Source organism: Solea solea, chromosome 1, assembly GCF_958295425.1.
Source record: "Solea solea chromosome 1, fSolSol10.1, whole genome shotgun sequence".
NCBI lineage: Eukaryota > Metazoa > Chordata > Actinopteri > Pleuronectiformes > Soleidae > Solea > Solea solea.
In genome coordinates, this window is record NC_081134.1 from 9,137,508 (window position 1) to 9,154,523 (window position 17,016).

General features: G+C 40.3%; 3 protein-coding genes across 4 annotated transcripts; 2 read left to right on the forward strand and 1 right to left on the reverse strand.

The window, feature by feature from the left end:
- The first annotated feature begins 83 nt into the window (after window positions 1–83).
- On the forward strand, window positions 84–7,874 carry LOC131456551 (ras-related protein Rab-3A-like). The gene is made up of 5 exons (XM_058624978.1): window positions 84–193; window positions 2,217–2,441; window positions 3,654–3,772; window positions 4,103–4,227; window positions 5,358–7,874. The coding sequence occupies exons 2-5, from the start codon at window positions 2,217–2,219 to the stop codon at window positions 5,546–5,548; spliced, it is 660 nt and encodes a 219-aa protein (XP_058480961.1). The 5' UTR covers window positions 84–193; the 3' UTR covers window positions 5,549–7,874.
- A 280-nt stretch (window positions 7,875–8,154) lies between these two features.
- LOC131456525 (transcription factor JunD-like) lies at window positions 8,155–10,178 on the reverse strand. Its single transcript, XM_058624930.1, has one exon. The coding sequence runs from the start codon at window positions 9,893–9,895 to the stop codon at window positions 8,951–8,953; it is 945 nt and encodes a 314-aa protein (XP_058480913.1). The 5' UTR covers window positions 9,896–10,178; the 3' UTR covers window positions 8,155–8,950.
- A 1,646-nt stretch (window positions 10,179–11,824) lies between these two features.
- LOC131456538 (pyroglutamyl-peptidase 1-like) lies at window positions 11,825–16,192 on the forward strand. Of its 2 annotated transcripts, XM_058624957.1 has the most exons (6): window positions 11,825–12,081; window positions 12,610–12,662; window positions 12,747–12,890; window positions 13,173–13,289; window positions 13,379–13,611; window positions 14,231–16,192. In XM_058624957.1, exons 1-6 carry the CDS (start codon window positions 12,051–12,053, stop codon window positions 14,418–14,420), a joined length of 768 nt encoding a protein of 255 aa, XP_058480940.1. In that variant the 5' UTR covers window positions 11,825–12,050; the 3' UTR covers window positions 14,421–16,192. The 2 variants fall into 2 exon arrangements, with proteins under 2 accessions (XP_058480940.1, XP_058480949.1); XM_058624966.1 differs by lacking the exon at window positions 12,747–12,890 and having other exon boundaries at window positions 11,837–12,081.
- Window positions 16,193–17,016: the final 824 nt, after the last annotated feature.

Sequence of the window (17,016 nt, forward strand, 5' to 3'; positions counted from 1 at the left end):
CATCTCCCTATCGTCGGTGTGTTTGGGGCGGGGTTTGTTTGAAGAGCAGCCTCTCCTCCGTGATTGGTCACTCCTCCTGTCAGTCATTCTCATGCCGTGGCCGTCAATCTAGAGGCGCACGAGCAATTGCAGGTGCAAAGCTGAGTGCTACTGCAACCGAGGAAGGAGGATAAAACAACGCACACATTTCAAGGTAAAAACCTGCGCTTATGCGTCACTGTTGCGCTGTGTTCGGTCTAACAGTAGCAGCGCATCACATATCTATAATGTTTTGCTGATGAGCTCCGGGATTAAGACTGAAAATGAAGCCGTTAATAAGGAAGAGTAACCTTCATTTGACATAGCTGGGATGCTTAGCTAGCTGCCGCTGCTGCTGGTGCCACAATTTATTTAATACTCGTAACGGTGCGCCGCGGTAGCGGTAAAGATAACCACGCTATAGTGTAATAATAATGGTGCATTCTTATATGTATTGCTTCTGTGTCTTAGGCCGTCGCTTGGATTTTGTTTTAGGCGTAACAACACAATGACACCACACCTTGTCCTGCTTTTCCCCCCAGGTTTTCCTGCTGCTAACATTTGTCAAAATATTCACTATTGGCAAACGACGCTACATAAGTGGATTGATGGTTGAAGGTTCAGGTCGTTTATATTACATTAGAAGCATAGTGGTGTGAAGTACTATTTAATTTAAGTGTTATTTCCTCTAAATACACATGGCCTAAGTGAATTCTTCCCAACCATATGGCCATTAATAACAGCCTGACTAGCTTAGCTGTCTCCCTGCCCTGCCTTGATGTGAAGGCTGCGTGTAGCTGATGCTTAGCCGGCTGCTAAGCTCCGCTGCTTTCTGTGCGTTGGGTATGTGTATATATATATATATATATATATATATATATATATATATATATATATATATATATATATATACATATATATCTCGCTTGTTCGACCAGTATTATTGACATGAAGTGGAATCACTCTAGGCTGTGAGTGAGCATGAACTCTTTGTATTGACACAGCCTCGTAGCAAAACGGTTTTATATTCAGTGATAATAACAATTCAGAGCCGGTCGTGTTTCTGTCGTGTTTCTGTCGGAAAATGCTGCCTTACTGCCAGTTAATGTATAACTCTCACCGTGTTATGACATCTTTATTTGTGTGTTTTGGCTTACAAACTGAGATAAATGTAGTGTAAGAATATGGGGAGCGTGTTTTGATCTATTACTTTACTGTTGTTGCCACTAGTAAGGTTTCCATTGAAAATGTATTTAAATTAAACAAATAAAAATGCTGCTAAACATGTTAGTGCAGTTGTATGTTGCAGCTGAATGTCCCTCACCTCAACCTAAGCCCTCATTTAACCTCAAAACTAAAAAGATGTTTTTTAGTTTAGTCCATTGTGGACTATTTAGATAAATCAACTATATAAAAAAACAAACCTTGTGTATGAAGTTGTGTATGTATGTGTTCTGTTTTTCCCCCTCAGATTTGTGTAACATCTCACTCTGTGATACAACGCCACAGTTTTTCTGCATAATGTTATCTCATGGTTAACACAGCTGTTTAAGATCTGTGGGGTTCAGAGCTGTTAATGTCTGTGTTATGTCAGGCAGAGAATCTCTAAATCTGCTGTGTCAGTCGAAACTAGTCTCAGACTATTTTGTTTGATCTTTTTTTTTCTCTGTGCTTGCATTTTCATTCTTTCATGCCTGTTGAATGTGGTTATGGTGTGGTTATGGTTGATATGATGAAGATTTCACTGTCAGTCAACAAAGTCGATCTAATAAAGACTGTTTATTCATATCCTAAAGTAGGACAGTAACCATCATTTTCACCAAATATCTTCACCAACTACGTGTAGCAGTCAAATATTCCTCATACAATATCAGGAATGCATGTCATAAATACAGTACCTGCACAATTTTATTAATTAAAATACAAAGTGTCTACATATGTTGTGTTTTAGTGACAGTAGTTTGTGGTGGTGGTGTTGTAATGAGTTACACCTTGTCGCAGTTGTAATCAATGAACAATTGTGTTTAGGTTTTTTAAAAGGAAGACTGTAGGCATCGTCATTTTGAGGGAAAAACATGAAGACTTTTTGTGCCACTGCTGTAAGGCATTACTTGTATTTGCTCCAGCCTGGGTAAATAAGAGCATTGTTTCTTTAAACATCTTGTAACTGACACTGTGTGATCTCTGTCCTTGCATAGATGGCGTCTGCAAATGCCACATACGGACAGAAGGAGACCTCGGACCAGAACTTTGATTACATGTTTAAAATCCTCATCATCGGCAACAGCAGCGTAGGAAAGACATCCTTCCTTTTCCGCTATGCAGATGACTCCTTCACACCAGCCTTTGTCAGTACAGTGGGCATTGACTTTAAGGTCAAGACCATATACAGGAACGACAAGAGGATAAAGCTGCAGATCTGGGTGAGGAAGTTGAGCATGGTTTAACACATTTAACTGACTTTATCTGTCCTGTCCTGGTGTCAGGGCCTTCAAACTTCAATCTGTTAATAAAGTATACTGAAATTCAGATGCAGGTATTAAGAAATATAATTGGGCCATGATATAAGGCTGCATCTAATGATTATTTACATAAACAATTTCTTCTTCTTTTTTAAAGACATTAGCCAAAATGTTCCATTACTCTTTAAATCTATAGAAATTAGTATATCTATTCAAGTTAACAACTCATTTCATTATGGTGGTCTTTTAATGATATCATCCACTTTGCCGTCTCTGCTACAGCTTCTGGTGCAAATCCACTATGAAGCATCAGAATGTTCACTATGAACAAGGACATTAAGTTCTACTTGTTAGTCAGTTTGTTGTCTTGTGTTTTTTTTTTCATTTTATTGTGTGTATTTGTCCCTAATGGATCGTGACTACTCTTTGCCATTCACTGCACATACTTTTGTTATAGTTTTGATTGAGAGACACCTAGCACCAGAAATTATTGCACACTGTGTGTTTAAATAGCCATTTTACTCTTTAAAAAATGTCTGTTGCACTGTAAAGCAACAGTATCTAGACAATGACTGACAATGAGTCATCTTAAAGCCTGCAAAAAACAAGATCTGATTAACCAGAATGGAGTCACGTCTTCATACGAATACGTGTTCTTCGTGCTGCTGCCGCATCACATCGACAGCTGTGACCGAAGCAGTCTCTGTTATCACGTATCTCTAACAACTCCCAGCTGTGAAACTGGCCTATTCATTCTCCAGAGTCACTTCATCTGTGTGTAATAGCAATACCCTTGAAGTGTACTTAACATGAGCCATAAAGTCTGACCCTTGGACCAATTGCTTATTACATGCAACACCAGAGGAATACCTAATGCTCATGGGAGTTTGGCGGAATGTTAAACCAACCATCAAGAGGAACATACACAGCCTTTAATTGTTTGCAGGTGAAAGTTATTTACACTGAAAGATGCAAAACCTACCCACACACGATTGTGTTTTTGTAGTGCTTCTTACTACATGGACATAACCATCCATGGTCTATGAATCCTTGTTCCTAAGATCAGCATTCCTGTTTTGTTTTGTGTATGTTTTCATGTGAATGTCAAACTCGTATCATTATTCCAGTAATACTGTGTTTAATTGAATGAACACTTCATGTGTCTTTGTGTAGGACACTGCTGGCCAGGAACGCTACAGGACTATCACCACAGCTTATTACAGAGGAGCAATGGGTTTCATCCTCATGTATGACATCACTAACGAGGAATCCTTCAATGCTGTGCAAGACTGGTGAGGGTCAAACTTAGTATGCATGTCTTGTGTGTATGAAGACAGGAAATCGCAGATCACAAAATGTAATTCAGACATGTTGGAAACAGTTTTAACGTTCTCATGGAGTAGTTACCGTCTTGACAGTGACGTGAGCTTAGGCTCCGACACATTTCAAATCTATTACACAGTGAATATTGTACTGAACCATGACTCCAAAAATACATATTTGGAATCAAATTGCATTTGCAATATCTGTCTGAATATCTGAAATATCACAATTCTTTCAATTTTGTCAGGGTGCTCAACCCTAGCATGTAGCTGACCACCCTGTTCTGTTTCTGCCTACAGGTCAACTCAGATCAAGACATACTCATGGGACAATGCTCAGGTGCTCCTGGTGGGAAACAAGTGTGACATGGACGATGAACGAGTTGTGGCTCCAGAGAGAGGTCGACAGCTGTCAGAACAGCTGGGTGAGTCAGCTGGTCAGAGACGACTGGACACTACAACTGTGGATCTATATGGTTTAGTGAAAATTAGGGACCGGTTCCTCATTGGTCAGTATTGAGGTATGAATAAGCGTCTGGATAAACCGTGCTTTGTTGTGTTGTTCAAGCCAATAGACTGTAACCTAGGTGACGCCTCTGTGACATCAGCTGTTTTTTTTTATCCCTCATTTACTGTATTAATGGAGACGAGGTTGTGACTGCAGCCTGACTGACATTGTCTCTGGGATTATAGAGCACATAAATTAGCGATTTTAAAGGTGATGCCAACAGCGTCATGAGTTGGTAACTTCACATTTAACCATAGCGAGTGTGACCTTCAGCCTTCTATCAGTGGCCTGATGCCAGCAGCTTTCTTGTTCATTACTGACCAGTGAGGAATCCCCGTTTATAATGATTATTTAAATGAATTCAATTATTATAATGAATCAGTAAATTATGATCATCAAAAAGGTATAACTTGAGAGTGAAAAGACTCAGCTTAGTGTCAGGCATTTTAGCCGTGTTTCCACCGAACGGTTCAGTGTGGTACGTAATTTTTTGAGTTTTTTCCAAAAAAAATTCCCCAACCGTTCCATTTTTCAGTCAGATCCTTCAGGATCTGGACCCAGGACAGTCAGCTGATTGGGCAATAGAAAAGCATCACTGTTTGCGACCGGTGTTTCTTCAAGACCCACACTCTATTCACATACAAAGCTCGATGTCTTTTTGAGACAAACAGCCACAAACTGAGCAGAAAAAAAACAAGCTGCTCCATTGCTGTCCATTGTGTCGCGTTCAGAGTCGTTTTTCATTGTTGTCGCACCGGTACAACGTCACGCTACGTATCTCACTGCCACCTACCAAGTAAAGGTACTATTCTCAGTCGAAACGCAAGCTTGACAGAGAGAGGGCTTTCCCACTCCAAACCGTACCATACTGTACCATGATGGAAACAAGCTATTTGACCGTCATTGATTACTTAGAGATCAATTTCATTCAGAAATACTCAACATGAATCTTGTATCAGAGATGTGTCCTAACATTACTACTTCACTGGATCAGCTTCACACGGGATCAACAACTGTAACGACTCCCTGTGTTGTCCTTCTCATCAGGTTTTGAGTACTTTGAAGCAAGTGCCAAAGATAACATTAATGTGAAGCAGACGTTCGAGCGGCTGGTGGACATCATCTGTGAGAGGATGGCCGAGAGCCTGGACAACAACGACCCCACTGTTACCGGAGCTAAACAGGGGCCACAGCTTAACGAGCAGCCTCAAAGGCCCCATCAGGATTGTGCTTGCTAAACACGACTTCACACACTTGACTGCTGTCCTGAAATACACACTGATCTCACGCTTTCTCTTTCATACATACACACACAGTACATACATACATACATACACACACTTATGTATCACAAACTAACACTGCCATACAGAGTCACACAACCTGACTGCTTTCATTCTCCACCCTGCTCACTACACCACGTCCACAAAAGCCAGCTTTTTCCCCTCGAGTGTGGTGTTTTTATTCAAGATGTCATTCACATTTGTTTTTGTTCATTACATGTGTGACGCAGGAGATATGCGATGGAGGTCGTGTAGTCAATGGGGTGAGGAATGTACATCAAAGGTGTCAACAATCCCAAATTTCCATTTTGTTTTGTTTTCAAAATCATACACATACACATATATACACAACGCTGAGGCTGCATCATATCTTCTGCAATTGGGGTTTACTTGTTAAAGGTTGTGCAGGGAAAGCTATTCTCCTCCACCTCCAGGTCCCACTCAGCACTAATGCCTCAAACCTAAATGGATAACAAACATTTGCCGTTGTTTAACGTGTAGTCCCATTGAGAACATACATTTGTTGCTGTGGATAGAGTTGATGTTTCTTTATAATCGTTTTTGTGTGGGTTGTTTTTTTTTTGGTTTTGAGCATGTCTCATTCTTCCCAGTGTTGAGTTTTTACAGATAATCGTGGTCCAAGTTTGTCGTTCGAACAGGGTCAGTTTTGAAAGTTTACGTTTAATTTTAGGTACAAGTGCGAGAATAGCAAAAGTCATGCATATCGTCGTGGGCCCCTGTTAGTGAGAGGGCGGCAGTGTTTGCTTCAGGGGCTATAGATTTAATTTTTTTTTTTTTAACTTTTGTTACTATTTTTAAGACAAAATAAAAATCATAAGGGATGTATTTAATTACACAGCGGAGAGTGTATAAAAGTTATAAATGAATAGATTAAAAAAAACATATAACTAACATATTATTATACAATTTCAATGATTTAGGGACATTGGATTTCTACCTGTCTCTTACTGAGAGGTGCATGTTGTTGTGTTTTAACATGTGATGGTTGACTGGATGGCTGTGTGATTTACTGGCTGAATTTAAAACCCATCTGTCTGATAGTTTCAGTACCAAGTGGCGCTAAGGGGCTTCACATGATAAGCCCATTGCCCCCTTCTCTTTGTATTAACTTACATTCACTGCATACAGTTTGCACCATGCATTCACTAGAGAGGCATGAGATTCAGTGAGAGCACTGCTTCGCCATCACCTTCCACCTAGTTTCTTATAATGTGTAATTTTAGAGGATGTTTTCATATTTATTTTCAGGGGGAACATGATATTTTAAAGCACGCTAAATTTCAGAATGTAACTTTTATTTCCCTCTCTCTGATGCTATGGTTAGGGATTTGTCTGCTCGTGTACAAATTTGTGTCTGCAAATCGGTTCAAAGATGTGCCGTGGCAACATCTAAATTATTTCAAAATAGATCTTATTTATTTTGTATTATTTATAACCTAATTTATTTTAAAGATAGTATTCTTCACTAGATTATGCGTTGCTATCAGCACTTGGATTTTTAATGAGCTGTTCAATCGTACTCAGTTGCTTAAACTGAATAGTTTTAGTGTTTACAGTAAGTACAACATTTAACTTGCTTCCTCAAGAGGAAAATCAAACATTCCAGTGTGACAGCCTCTTATCACATCCACACAGTTCTGGTGGGAAGTCGGTTTGTCTTTTGATACGAGTTATGTAACTTTCAAGACTTGGTAGTGTAGGAGCCGACGCGCAGAGCAATAGCAGTTCTTTCTCTCCACACCCAAGTATTTAGCAACGTACAACCCTGCTGAAGGTTTGTCACATACTGAGCTGTACGTGGGTGTGTGAAGGCAGACTTAATAATAATAACTCTTCTTTCCAAAGAATCTCGATGATAAGTTAGGAGCCAAAAAAAAAGAGTTTGTTACACACACTGTACAGACTTGTACTGACAAACTTGTCTAGTAGTGCTTTATAGCGTCAAAAGGGGAGAAATGGTTTTGGGAGTAATCTGAATATTCTGAACACTTCATTAAACAAAGTGACGATTCTTACATTGCATATGGCTGTTGATTTTTGTTATTTAAATTATGTTTTGCTACTGCTGTGATCTCACAGATGGCTGAGAAACACATGTCGATCCTGTTCAACCCCTTCTCTTTTCTCCCTCTCTGTCATAAACTCTGTAAATAGGAATTTTTCTGACCGTCGGGTATTAGTTGTGTGAATTGTGCTGTAACTCTGTAATGCCAGATTTGCTAAAAATGAGGAATCAATAAACAAAAGTCTAAATGCTGGAGTTTTGTGTTGGTTCAACGATCACTCAAAGGTCAGCACATTTATAGGAAGAGCATGTGATATTTCAGAAATTGTTCAGAAGGTTTATTGTGCCCACCAGAGGGCATGATATTACTATAATGTCCTGTTTTCTGCCCATTGAGAAGTTGACCATCTATGGTTTGGTTCAGCTCCTGTACTGCTCTTAATGCAACACTCACAGTATCAACTGTGCATGAAAAGAGGTTTTAAGTAATAAGTAAAGCAAAGCAAGCAGTGCCTCTTAGTAACAAAACATAAGCTTTAGTAATGTAGTGAATTTAATAAATGTCAGCTAGAGACTTGAATGTCCATTACATATGGATACACATGGTTATTCAGTACAGGTACACATACATTCATGGTCGTCTTGTGACCGAAGAACTACACAGCAGCCACCATAATAAAAAAAAATAAAATACAATGGTAACTGTACACAAAATGCGACAAGACATGCAGAGTTTAAATTTCTTTTTTTGCAAAATAAAGGAGGAACGACTACAAATAAGACCATATTTAAAATAAGAAATGTTTTAGAAAATAAAAAATATTTATATTTTGTCATTGTTAAGTGCTTGTAAACAAGTAAGGCATTATATTACACGGTGGGTGACAGCACTTGGTGACACCCTGGTGTTTGGTTTCTCTCCTGCTCAGATTGTCCAGCTTACACACAGATATATGCCATCCTACACCAGGCCAGAGCAGTTGTTTTCTTTTTGTTTGTTTTTTGGCTACATGGCTTCACAACACATGAAGACATTTAAGTTTGCTGCATAGCACTGCCAGACTTCCACGAGTCTGAGGAGGCTGCACCACGTTCATGCTGCTGATGGAGCTGTCATTCTCCAGGTGACAGACGTGCAGCTCTCATCTTGTCCCGTTCACCTCAGTACAGTGCAATGCCAATGACAGCCTTCCACGTGCAGGACACATTCTCAGTGGCCTCACATTAGGGTCTCTGTAGAGGATTTTAGGTTATAAAAGGCAAAATGATCCTTGAAACACGTCCTCGAAACATGTTCATATAGCGCCCGTGAAGAGCACCACAACTGGGGTTTAATAAGCCTGGACCTGGTTTGGTAAAAGCTGACACCCACTGCTGACATGGTTCATCACTTTCTGCTTCAGCTGGGCCACCTGTTCTCTGAGGACACTGGCTGTGGAGGCCAGCTCTGTATTCTGTGTTTTCAGGTTCTTGACCTTGTCCTCCAGTCTGGAGATCCGCTCCAGTTTTCTCTTGCGGCATTTGGACGCGGCTATCCTGTTCCGCAGCTTTTTCCTCTCCGCCTTGATGCGCTCCTGGTTGTCCATGTCGATGGGAGACAGTGGCGGACTGTCCCCGAAGCTCTGCATGTCCGGTACGGTCTGCGGCTCGTCCTTCACCACACCGGCGGACTGGAGTCGTGACAGCACAGCCGCAGCGGCCGCCTGCTGCTGAGCGCTGGCCAGATGAGACGGAGGCGGCGGGAAGGGGATGGTGTCCGTGGAGTAGTTGATGGTGGTGGCTCCGAGCGGACTCGCCGCATAACCGGTCAAAGTAGTGTACACGGGCAGGTCTGAGGTCTGGAGCCCGACGGGTCCGACGGCGTTAGAAGAGGCGAGCAGCTCCAGTCTGTCCACGGAGACGCAGCCCGCCTCGTTCAGCTGGTTCTGCTTGTGAAGATCCTCCAGCGCTTTGACGAAACCCTCCGCAAACTCTTGCTCGTCGCTGGCGGACTTCGGGTAGAGGAACTGGGAAGAAGGGTTCGTGTTAGCGTTGTTGGCGGTGACCAGGCCGTTGGACTGGATGATCAGGCGCTCCAGGTCCGGAGAGGTTAGTTTCAAGAGTGCCAAGTCTGGAGAGTTGAGGAGTCCGTCTGTGTCTCGGAGCGGGTTGGATTTGAGCTCGGAGTTCTGGTCCAGGTTCAGATTGACTTCCTTCTTCATCATCGTGTTGTGGGAAAAGGTGCTGGAAACCCTCGGAGTGTTCACCTCGCTGCCTGGATAGAGGGTTGTTTCCATTCTACACCCTCACTTGAGGGAGTGTTGAGCGTTACGCATTAACGTTTGTTGACCAGACGCGTCCAAACATGAGGAAATCAGCTGATCCTTGTTGTTTTGTGTCCCTGCTCACTGATATCCTTCGTGTGAGTGTGTGTATAATATCCGCCGCTCTTTCAGGCGACCACTTCAGCGGCTGTTGTGGCTGAGGATCTCTGCTATGTCTCTCCTCAGCGCGCGGCTGATATTGTCTTTTCCCAATGGCACGACTGCTATGCGCAGCGCCAGACCTCGCTCGCTTTCTAGCCCTAAAAATTCCATTATGTCACTCCAGAGCGCGCAGATTGGCCCAAAATGACGTGGATTTCCGGTTCAATTTGAATAAGGGGCCGAGCCGGTCTTTATTGCCATGGAGACTCTAGGTAAACTACAAACAGTGCAATGCATTGTGGTTTGATGTCATAGCATAAAAAAGCCCAGGGTCGCCAAGAGAGAGCAGAGACTGGGCGGGGAAGGTGTAAGAGGCGAAAGGCAAGAAAAGGAGGAACAGAGGAGCAGGCACTTCTGAAAAGACTCTCCAGCTCAGGCCAGGGAAGCGACTAAAGAAGGAATGGAATAAGAATCGAACCGAAGTGTCGACTGAGTGTATACATTCTGAGTTAAACAGGTTAGATTAGATCAGACTTTACGAGAGAGAGGTGAAATTAGGTGCTACATCGCCTCAAGCTGAAAATATTTCAGGGTAAATTGAGCATGAACGAAAAAAGGGAAGGACACAGTGACAGTGGAATGAGGAAGCCACGTGTTCTCTGTGAGAGAAAGTACATTAATGTACTGACACACACACACACACACACACACACACACACTGTTTTCATGGTTTAACTGAAATGGTCATACATTATTATTTTATGATAACACAATAGTGTATAAACACTGTAAATGCACTTTAGACCAAGAATACACTACCTGTTGTTTAAAGGTAGAATAAAATGGGACCTAGAATAGATAGAACAAAGTGGGAGAATATAAAAAGAATAGAATAGAACAGAATAGAATAGAATAGAATAGAATGCAGTACATCAGCACTGAGTTTGGCCTTGTGGTGGAAACTACAGTAGAATATTGTTATTCCACCCGTACGCAATGAGGACGTCAGCAGACTGTCTGCATCAGCACCACAGAGCAGAGAGGGCATCATTAGTTTCCATGGCAACACCAACATAGCCAGTGACGCAGGCAGTTGGAGAGAGAGAAAGTGAGAGAGAGGTGACTGGGTTTAGGGGAGAAGAAGCTGAAGCTGCTGTAACAACTGCAGTGCAGGTTGTGTAGGTGGTGTGTGTGTGTGTGTGTAGGTGTGACACTGTGGTGCGATGTGATTCAGAGGTAAATCTCTGAATCCTCAGCGTCTCAAAAGACAAAGGTTTCATTAATTGGAAATGTTCACCGCATAATAGTCTTTCAAGAAAATCAAATGTCTCCTCCGTGCCAGTTTCGGAGCCTCACAGGATGCAGTGTCCAGAATGTGTGAGTCATTTTGCAAACCAGGGGCGTGGGCTGCAGAGAGCGAAAAGGAATGGAAAAAAAAAAGAATGAAAAAAAAGAGGTGTTCCTTTAGAATGGCTCAGAGAGGCTGAGAGAGTGTTGTCCTCTAAACCCAGGTAACTGTGTGTGTGTGTGTGTGTGTGTGTCAGATGTTTGTGTAAAATACACTCTAACTCCTCGCTCTGCCAGAGAAGAGTCACACAAACACACACACACAAGATGGTATATATTTAAACCTGACTGAATACATATATGTTTTATTTTTACTTCTCTTTTACTCTGATTATTATTTTCAGTGTCCATGTATATTTAATGAAAAGTCACTTTTCCAAACTGAGATCTGATTCATCATTTTTTAATCACTATGACTTTAGTCAACTGCTGTGAGTGAACGTGTATATGTATGTGTGTATGCCGGGACAATAGATGGCAGTATAATCCACGCGTACTTGGAGTGTTATTTCCTGTGAGCGGTGAACCAGAAGAAGACGAAGAAGAAGAAGAAGAAGAAGAAGAAGAAGAAGAAGAAGAGAGCCGCCAGCTGCTAGTCAAGCTTGGAATATTTATTTTTGAGACATTTGAGCGTCACATTTTAACTCTATGACAGTTGTTTTGTTAAGACCCGAGGGAAATGTCCAATAAGAGGAAAGTCATTGTAACAGGTGAGAGGTTGTTTTTCTTTTCTTTTTTTGTCACATGAAGCATGAGAGAGATAATTCCTTCTGAAACGATTTTTACAGCTTAATGGAGTTCAATTTGATACTGAGCTGCACTTGGGTTTGTTTTTTAAATATGTTCATTAAAAAACATAATTCTCTGCAGTGGGTTATGAGGAGTGAGGGGAGATAAGTTCCATCTCCTGTTTTAGCATTAACATTAAATATGACATTAAATAACATTAAATGCATCAGGACTCTGGAGGAGTCTCCATTTTACAATAAGTGATAGACATTTGTGAAACATCCTGCATCTCTCTGTCAACGGTGATCGACAATTAATGTTTAACTCAATGCAACCTTTAGACTTTGAATTAAGAGTCTCCTTTTATATTGCGCCTTATCACAGCTTCCCATGTCAGATAAGCATATGCAGTGAGTCTTTATTTACCCTGCTACACTGTACACTGTACCACTGCTACAGACATGAATCATTTTTATACATGTTTCTCCCCCTCCCTCCCCCCTCTGCAGGCTTTGAGCCTTTTGGAGAACACGCAGTAAACTCCAGCTGGGTGGCAGTGCAGGTAATCAGTAACCAGGTTGTCCATGTTTAACAAAGGTGCCAGTTCAATGTTTAATTTGTGGGATTTGCTTCTTTAATCTGTCAGAGTTTGGGAGAAATCATAATAATTAAAAAACAACACAACACAGGTCACAGAGTTCCCTTGCTTTGGACCCATCATGAACATTGTGAGGTTGGATGTTGGATATGGCTGAGAGTCATACGAACAAATATCCTTATGCTCTTTGAGGTACGGTGCAAAAGCAAACATAAAAATCAGATTAATACATTAATTAATACAAGACTGAGACCTACAGAATTATATTTGAATACAGACAAAGGCATAAAGTAAATCTAGAGAAAATACTCAATAAAGTAAAATTGAAACTTTGATGAAAAATCTAAAATGCAGAGCAAAAATTCATTAAAATATAAAGTGTGAACAGAAAAACTCCAACATGTCCCCAGAGTCTTTAAATGGCAGACATGACACTCTAGTACTTCATAAAGTGTACAGTTTGTTTGCTCACAGGAATTGGAACAATTAGGACTGGGCGAGGCTGTAGAACTGTATGTACGTGAGGTACCTGTCGATTACCAGGCTGTTGAGAGGCTGCTGCCATCACTGTGGAAAGAGCTGCAGCCACAGGTGTTATTACACAACATGAAACGCACAACGCTGCACATTAAACCACAGCGACAACCTCAAACTAACCTCTGTGGTCCTCCTGTGAACAGTTAGTAGTCCATGTTGGTGTTTCTGGATTAGCGACCACAGTCACTCTGGAGCAGTGCGGCCACAACAGGGGTTACAGACGCCTGGACAACTGCAGCTTCTGCCCAGCGTCTCAGTGCTGCATGGAGAACGGATCCGACTGTATAGACTCAGTGCTGGACATGGAGTTAGTCTGCAGAAGGGTCAACGACTCTGACATTGGGGTGACCGTGTCTGTATCTAAAGACGCTGGAAGGTCTGTTTCTCTTTACTCGCACATGCACACTGTCTGTACACATTTAAAGACATTATTCAAGTCACTTTGCAAAGCCTACTTAACAGAGCGTCTAGGCTGCTTTTTTCCATTACTATGTTAAAATGTATACACACATAAGAATGTACAATATAGAGGGTCTTATATCCTTTTTTCAGCACAACCAATAGGTAATCTGATGAAAAAGATTGATGAACTTGGCTTGTTTTTCCTGAACAAAACAAAAAGAAAAATGGTCTAGTCTGTGACTTCTATATTATTAATATTATATTATTACCTATGAACACACCCCCCAAGACGTTCACATAAGGAGTTGTATATTATTCCCACTGTAATTTTTTATTACTTAATTACTTATTATTAATTACTGCAAGGACACAATTTGCATATTATGTTTTTTTCCTATCACAAATATCCATGCACGCATTTACTTTAAATTAAAATAGATATCTCTTTAACCGATAACCAAGATTGTTTTATTACTTATCTCATCGTGAAATGTCTTCCTCTCATCCTCTGTCTCACACACCGGTTTGATTAAGCAGGAATGTGACCGTACAGAACTTTGCATAATATAACTGCCCTTCCTTGCCTCTGCCAGGTATCTGTGTGACTACACCTACTACACGTCTTTGTATCTTGGGCGGGGCCACTCTGCCTTCGTCCATGTGCCACCTTTAGGAAAACCCTACAGCAGCCGGGACCTGGGCCGAGCCCTTCAGGCTGTCGTACAGGAGATGCTGAGCCTACTGGAGCTGGATTGTACTGAGGAGGAGCGTAAAACACAATGAGCTCTGCAATCGTACGCATCAACACGAGCATGGCCTCTAAAAAAAAGTGACCCGTCTCACAACCTGGAGACTTTAAAAAAAACGGGACCACTGGGTTGTCGTCATGATTTAATCAATGCAACATCCACAGTATAGTTTCAGATTGACTGAAGACCAGATATTAATGCCATAAATTTACCATGTGTTGTCAACTTGTGTCTGAACACCCTGACAACAGCTTCTGTTTTTGTCGTCATTCTGTGCAAATGTGGGTTTGAATATACTGTATCTATGATGTCACCAGTGGATATTAGGTAGATCTCAACTCAACAACCTTTTTGGGCATTATCATTATTATTATTATTATTATTATTACATAAGGTAAAAACCTCACAAAGTTGTGTGTCTATAACTGTAAGTTATATAGTGACACACTGTGTGTGGTAACATCTGCACTTACTTTAACTTCTTACCAGTTTATACCAGTCCTGTTGGTATGAATTCTTGGAGTTAGGTCATTGTCACCTTTTATAACAAGAGAAATTAGATCTAATCCACAGTTATCTTCACTTGTTTATCTCAGGGAATATTATATTGCATATGCAATCAGTATTTGCAGTTGTATTAACTCATTGTGTCTGTGTGTGTAGTGTAACTTTGCAAAGCAGAGCTATTTTGAAGCTCTGAAACACTAAAACACTTCACTGTAATGCACTAAAGGTTTAATTTGTTTGTCATCTGAGCTCAAGTCCTGCATAAAGTGAAATTTTATGTTTTTAATATATGTTTTTAACCACTAATACTGCTAATTAAATAGTTCTAGCAGCACAATCCACATGACCCATCACTACAAATCTATATTTAGATCAAGATACAACAGAAACATGGCAATTTGGATATAGCATATAGGTTGTGTTTGAGAGCTTTCTCCTTCTAGTGAATAGAGATATCCTTTATTTTATTTTATATTTTGTTTAATTGAGCTAATTTGCCCCTTAAACACAACCTCCAGGCCTGGAGTGATACTATCAGCAAAGAAAATAATTGCATAATAAATGTAACCACACCAAGTAACTAGTCATAAAACAAACATTGTTTAAAGGAAGATGAATTTGATTTGACATTTCCTTTTGTGTTTTTATTGCGGTTTGAAATGTCAAAAGTTGGTGGAAAAAAAATGTGAAGTGAGTGATCACTGAAGACACACCGGATAATGCAGTCTGTTGAGGAATGTATGCACTGCATTAGCTGTGTGTGGTTCTTTATTACGTTTCTGATTCCTTTGTACCCGGGTGAGTTATGATAACACTGGGTGTTGTACATCACAGTAAGACAGACCTGCTGAACTCGTTTTGAACTGATAGTTCAGGGCAGGACAGAGAGAAGGATCACGATGTTGCTCCAACATTAAAGGAGGTTTAACTGCATTAAGCTAAAGAAGGAAGACTGATCCCAAAATGGATAGTTCAAATATTTCACATTGAACAATTTTTATCCAACTTTTTAAATACAAGAGTAAATCCATTTCATTATGTCTCCAAACCTGTAGTGGATTTATAAGAACCTCAGAGCTGAACTACATTTTCAGCAAATGATTAGAAAGTTCCAGTGGTGGACATAAGAGAGAGAGAATTTACAATGTTAATATTCCATACAACGATCAAGAAAAAAAAAAGATTTGTGGTTATTAATAGGTGTTATCAAAAACACCTATTCTGTGAAACAAAATTTACTTTGTACTCAGGTTGAATGTCAGAGCTTCCCAAACTTCAGAGCTTTGAGGTCTGTAAAAATCAGAAACATGCTGAAATGTGTATGTTAGGAAAAAATGTAGCACAACATTGTTAACAAATTGAAATGAAAATATTTTGTCCCAATTAATAATGAATAATCTCATTTTTGAAAAGTTTCTAATTGTAATCATTGTGATTACCATTTATTTATACATATTGTACTTTTTAATTTAGTTTTTCCTTGTACAGTACAAATAAAACATTTGTTGAATAATTTGGCAAATGGAAGAATTTGTATACTCGTCTGAGGGCGACAACACACAGCCCTAGAATATGGACATACTGAACAATTAGCTGTGCTTTTGAGACAATTATTGCGCCAGAAACTGGTCGACTGAGGACTGTTCACAGTTCGACTGTGACGTCGTTGTGTTCATACCTGGTATATAGATTTTTGTGTCCCTGGACTGGTTTAACTGCGGCTCATAAACTTTGCGTGACACTGTGATGGACAGAGACGACAGGTTCACCTTCAGTTTGATCTTTACTTCAGCAAAATGTAATGTAGAAAATTATAATGATTAAAGTTTTTAATGTTTCATGCCAGATGAATAAAAAAGTACCTGTTCCTTCCTGTATGTCTACACAGCAATTTTCAGAGTAAAAGGCACCAATTTGGTTGTCCACACTAAAACGTAACCCTGTTATTTTCAAAATAAGACGCAGTCTTAAGTTCGAGGTCAACGATGTGTGGATAAAATCTTTAAAAACCTACAAATGAGTAATTTTAAAGTTTTAATTTGAAAAAAAGACATGAAAAGAAAATCAAAGACTCACGGCTAAAGTTAGAAAATAAAGACCGGAATATAAGAAATAATCAAAAT

Excerpts from the sequence above, each read along its gene's own strand:
- LOC131456551 (XM_058624978.1), top strand. The coding sequence starts at position 2,217 with ATGGCGTCTGCAAATGCCACATACGGACAGAAGGAGACCTCGGACCAG. Across the intron at positions 3,773-4,102 it reads TTCAATGCTGTGCAAGACTG|GTCAACTCAGATCAAGACAT; the intron begins GTGAGGGTCAAA and ends TTCTGCCTACAG. Across the intron at positions 4,228-5,357 it reads ACAGCTGTCAGAACAGCTGG|GTTTTGAGTACTTTGAAGCA; the intron begins GTGAGTCAGCTG and ends CCTTCTCATCAG.
- LOC131456525 (XM_058624930.1), bottom strand. The coding sequence starts at position 9,895 with ATGGAAACAACCCTCTATCCAGGCAGCGAGGTGAACACTCCGAGGGTT.
- LOC131456538 (XM_058624957.1), top strand. The coding sequence starts at position 12,051 with ATGTCCAATAAGAGGAAAGTCATTGTAACAG. Across the intron at positions 12,082-12,609 it reads GAGGAAAGTCATTGTAACAG|GCTTTGAGCCTTTTGGAGAA; the intron begins GTGAGAGGTTGT and ends CCCCCTCTGCAG. Across the intron at positions 12,663-12,746 it reads CCAGCTGGGTGGCAGTGCAG|AGTTTGGGAGAAATCATAAT; the intron begins GTAATCAGTAAC and ends TTAATCTGTCAG.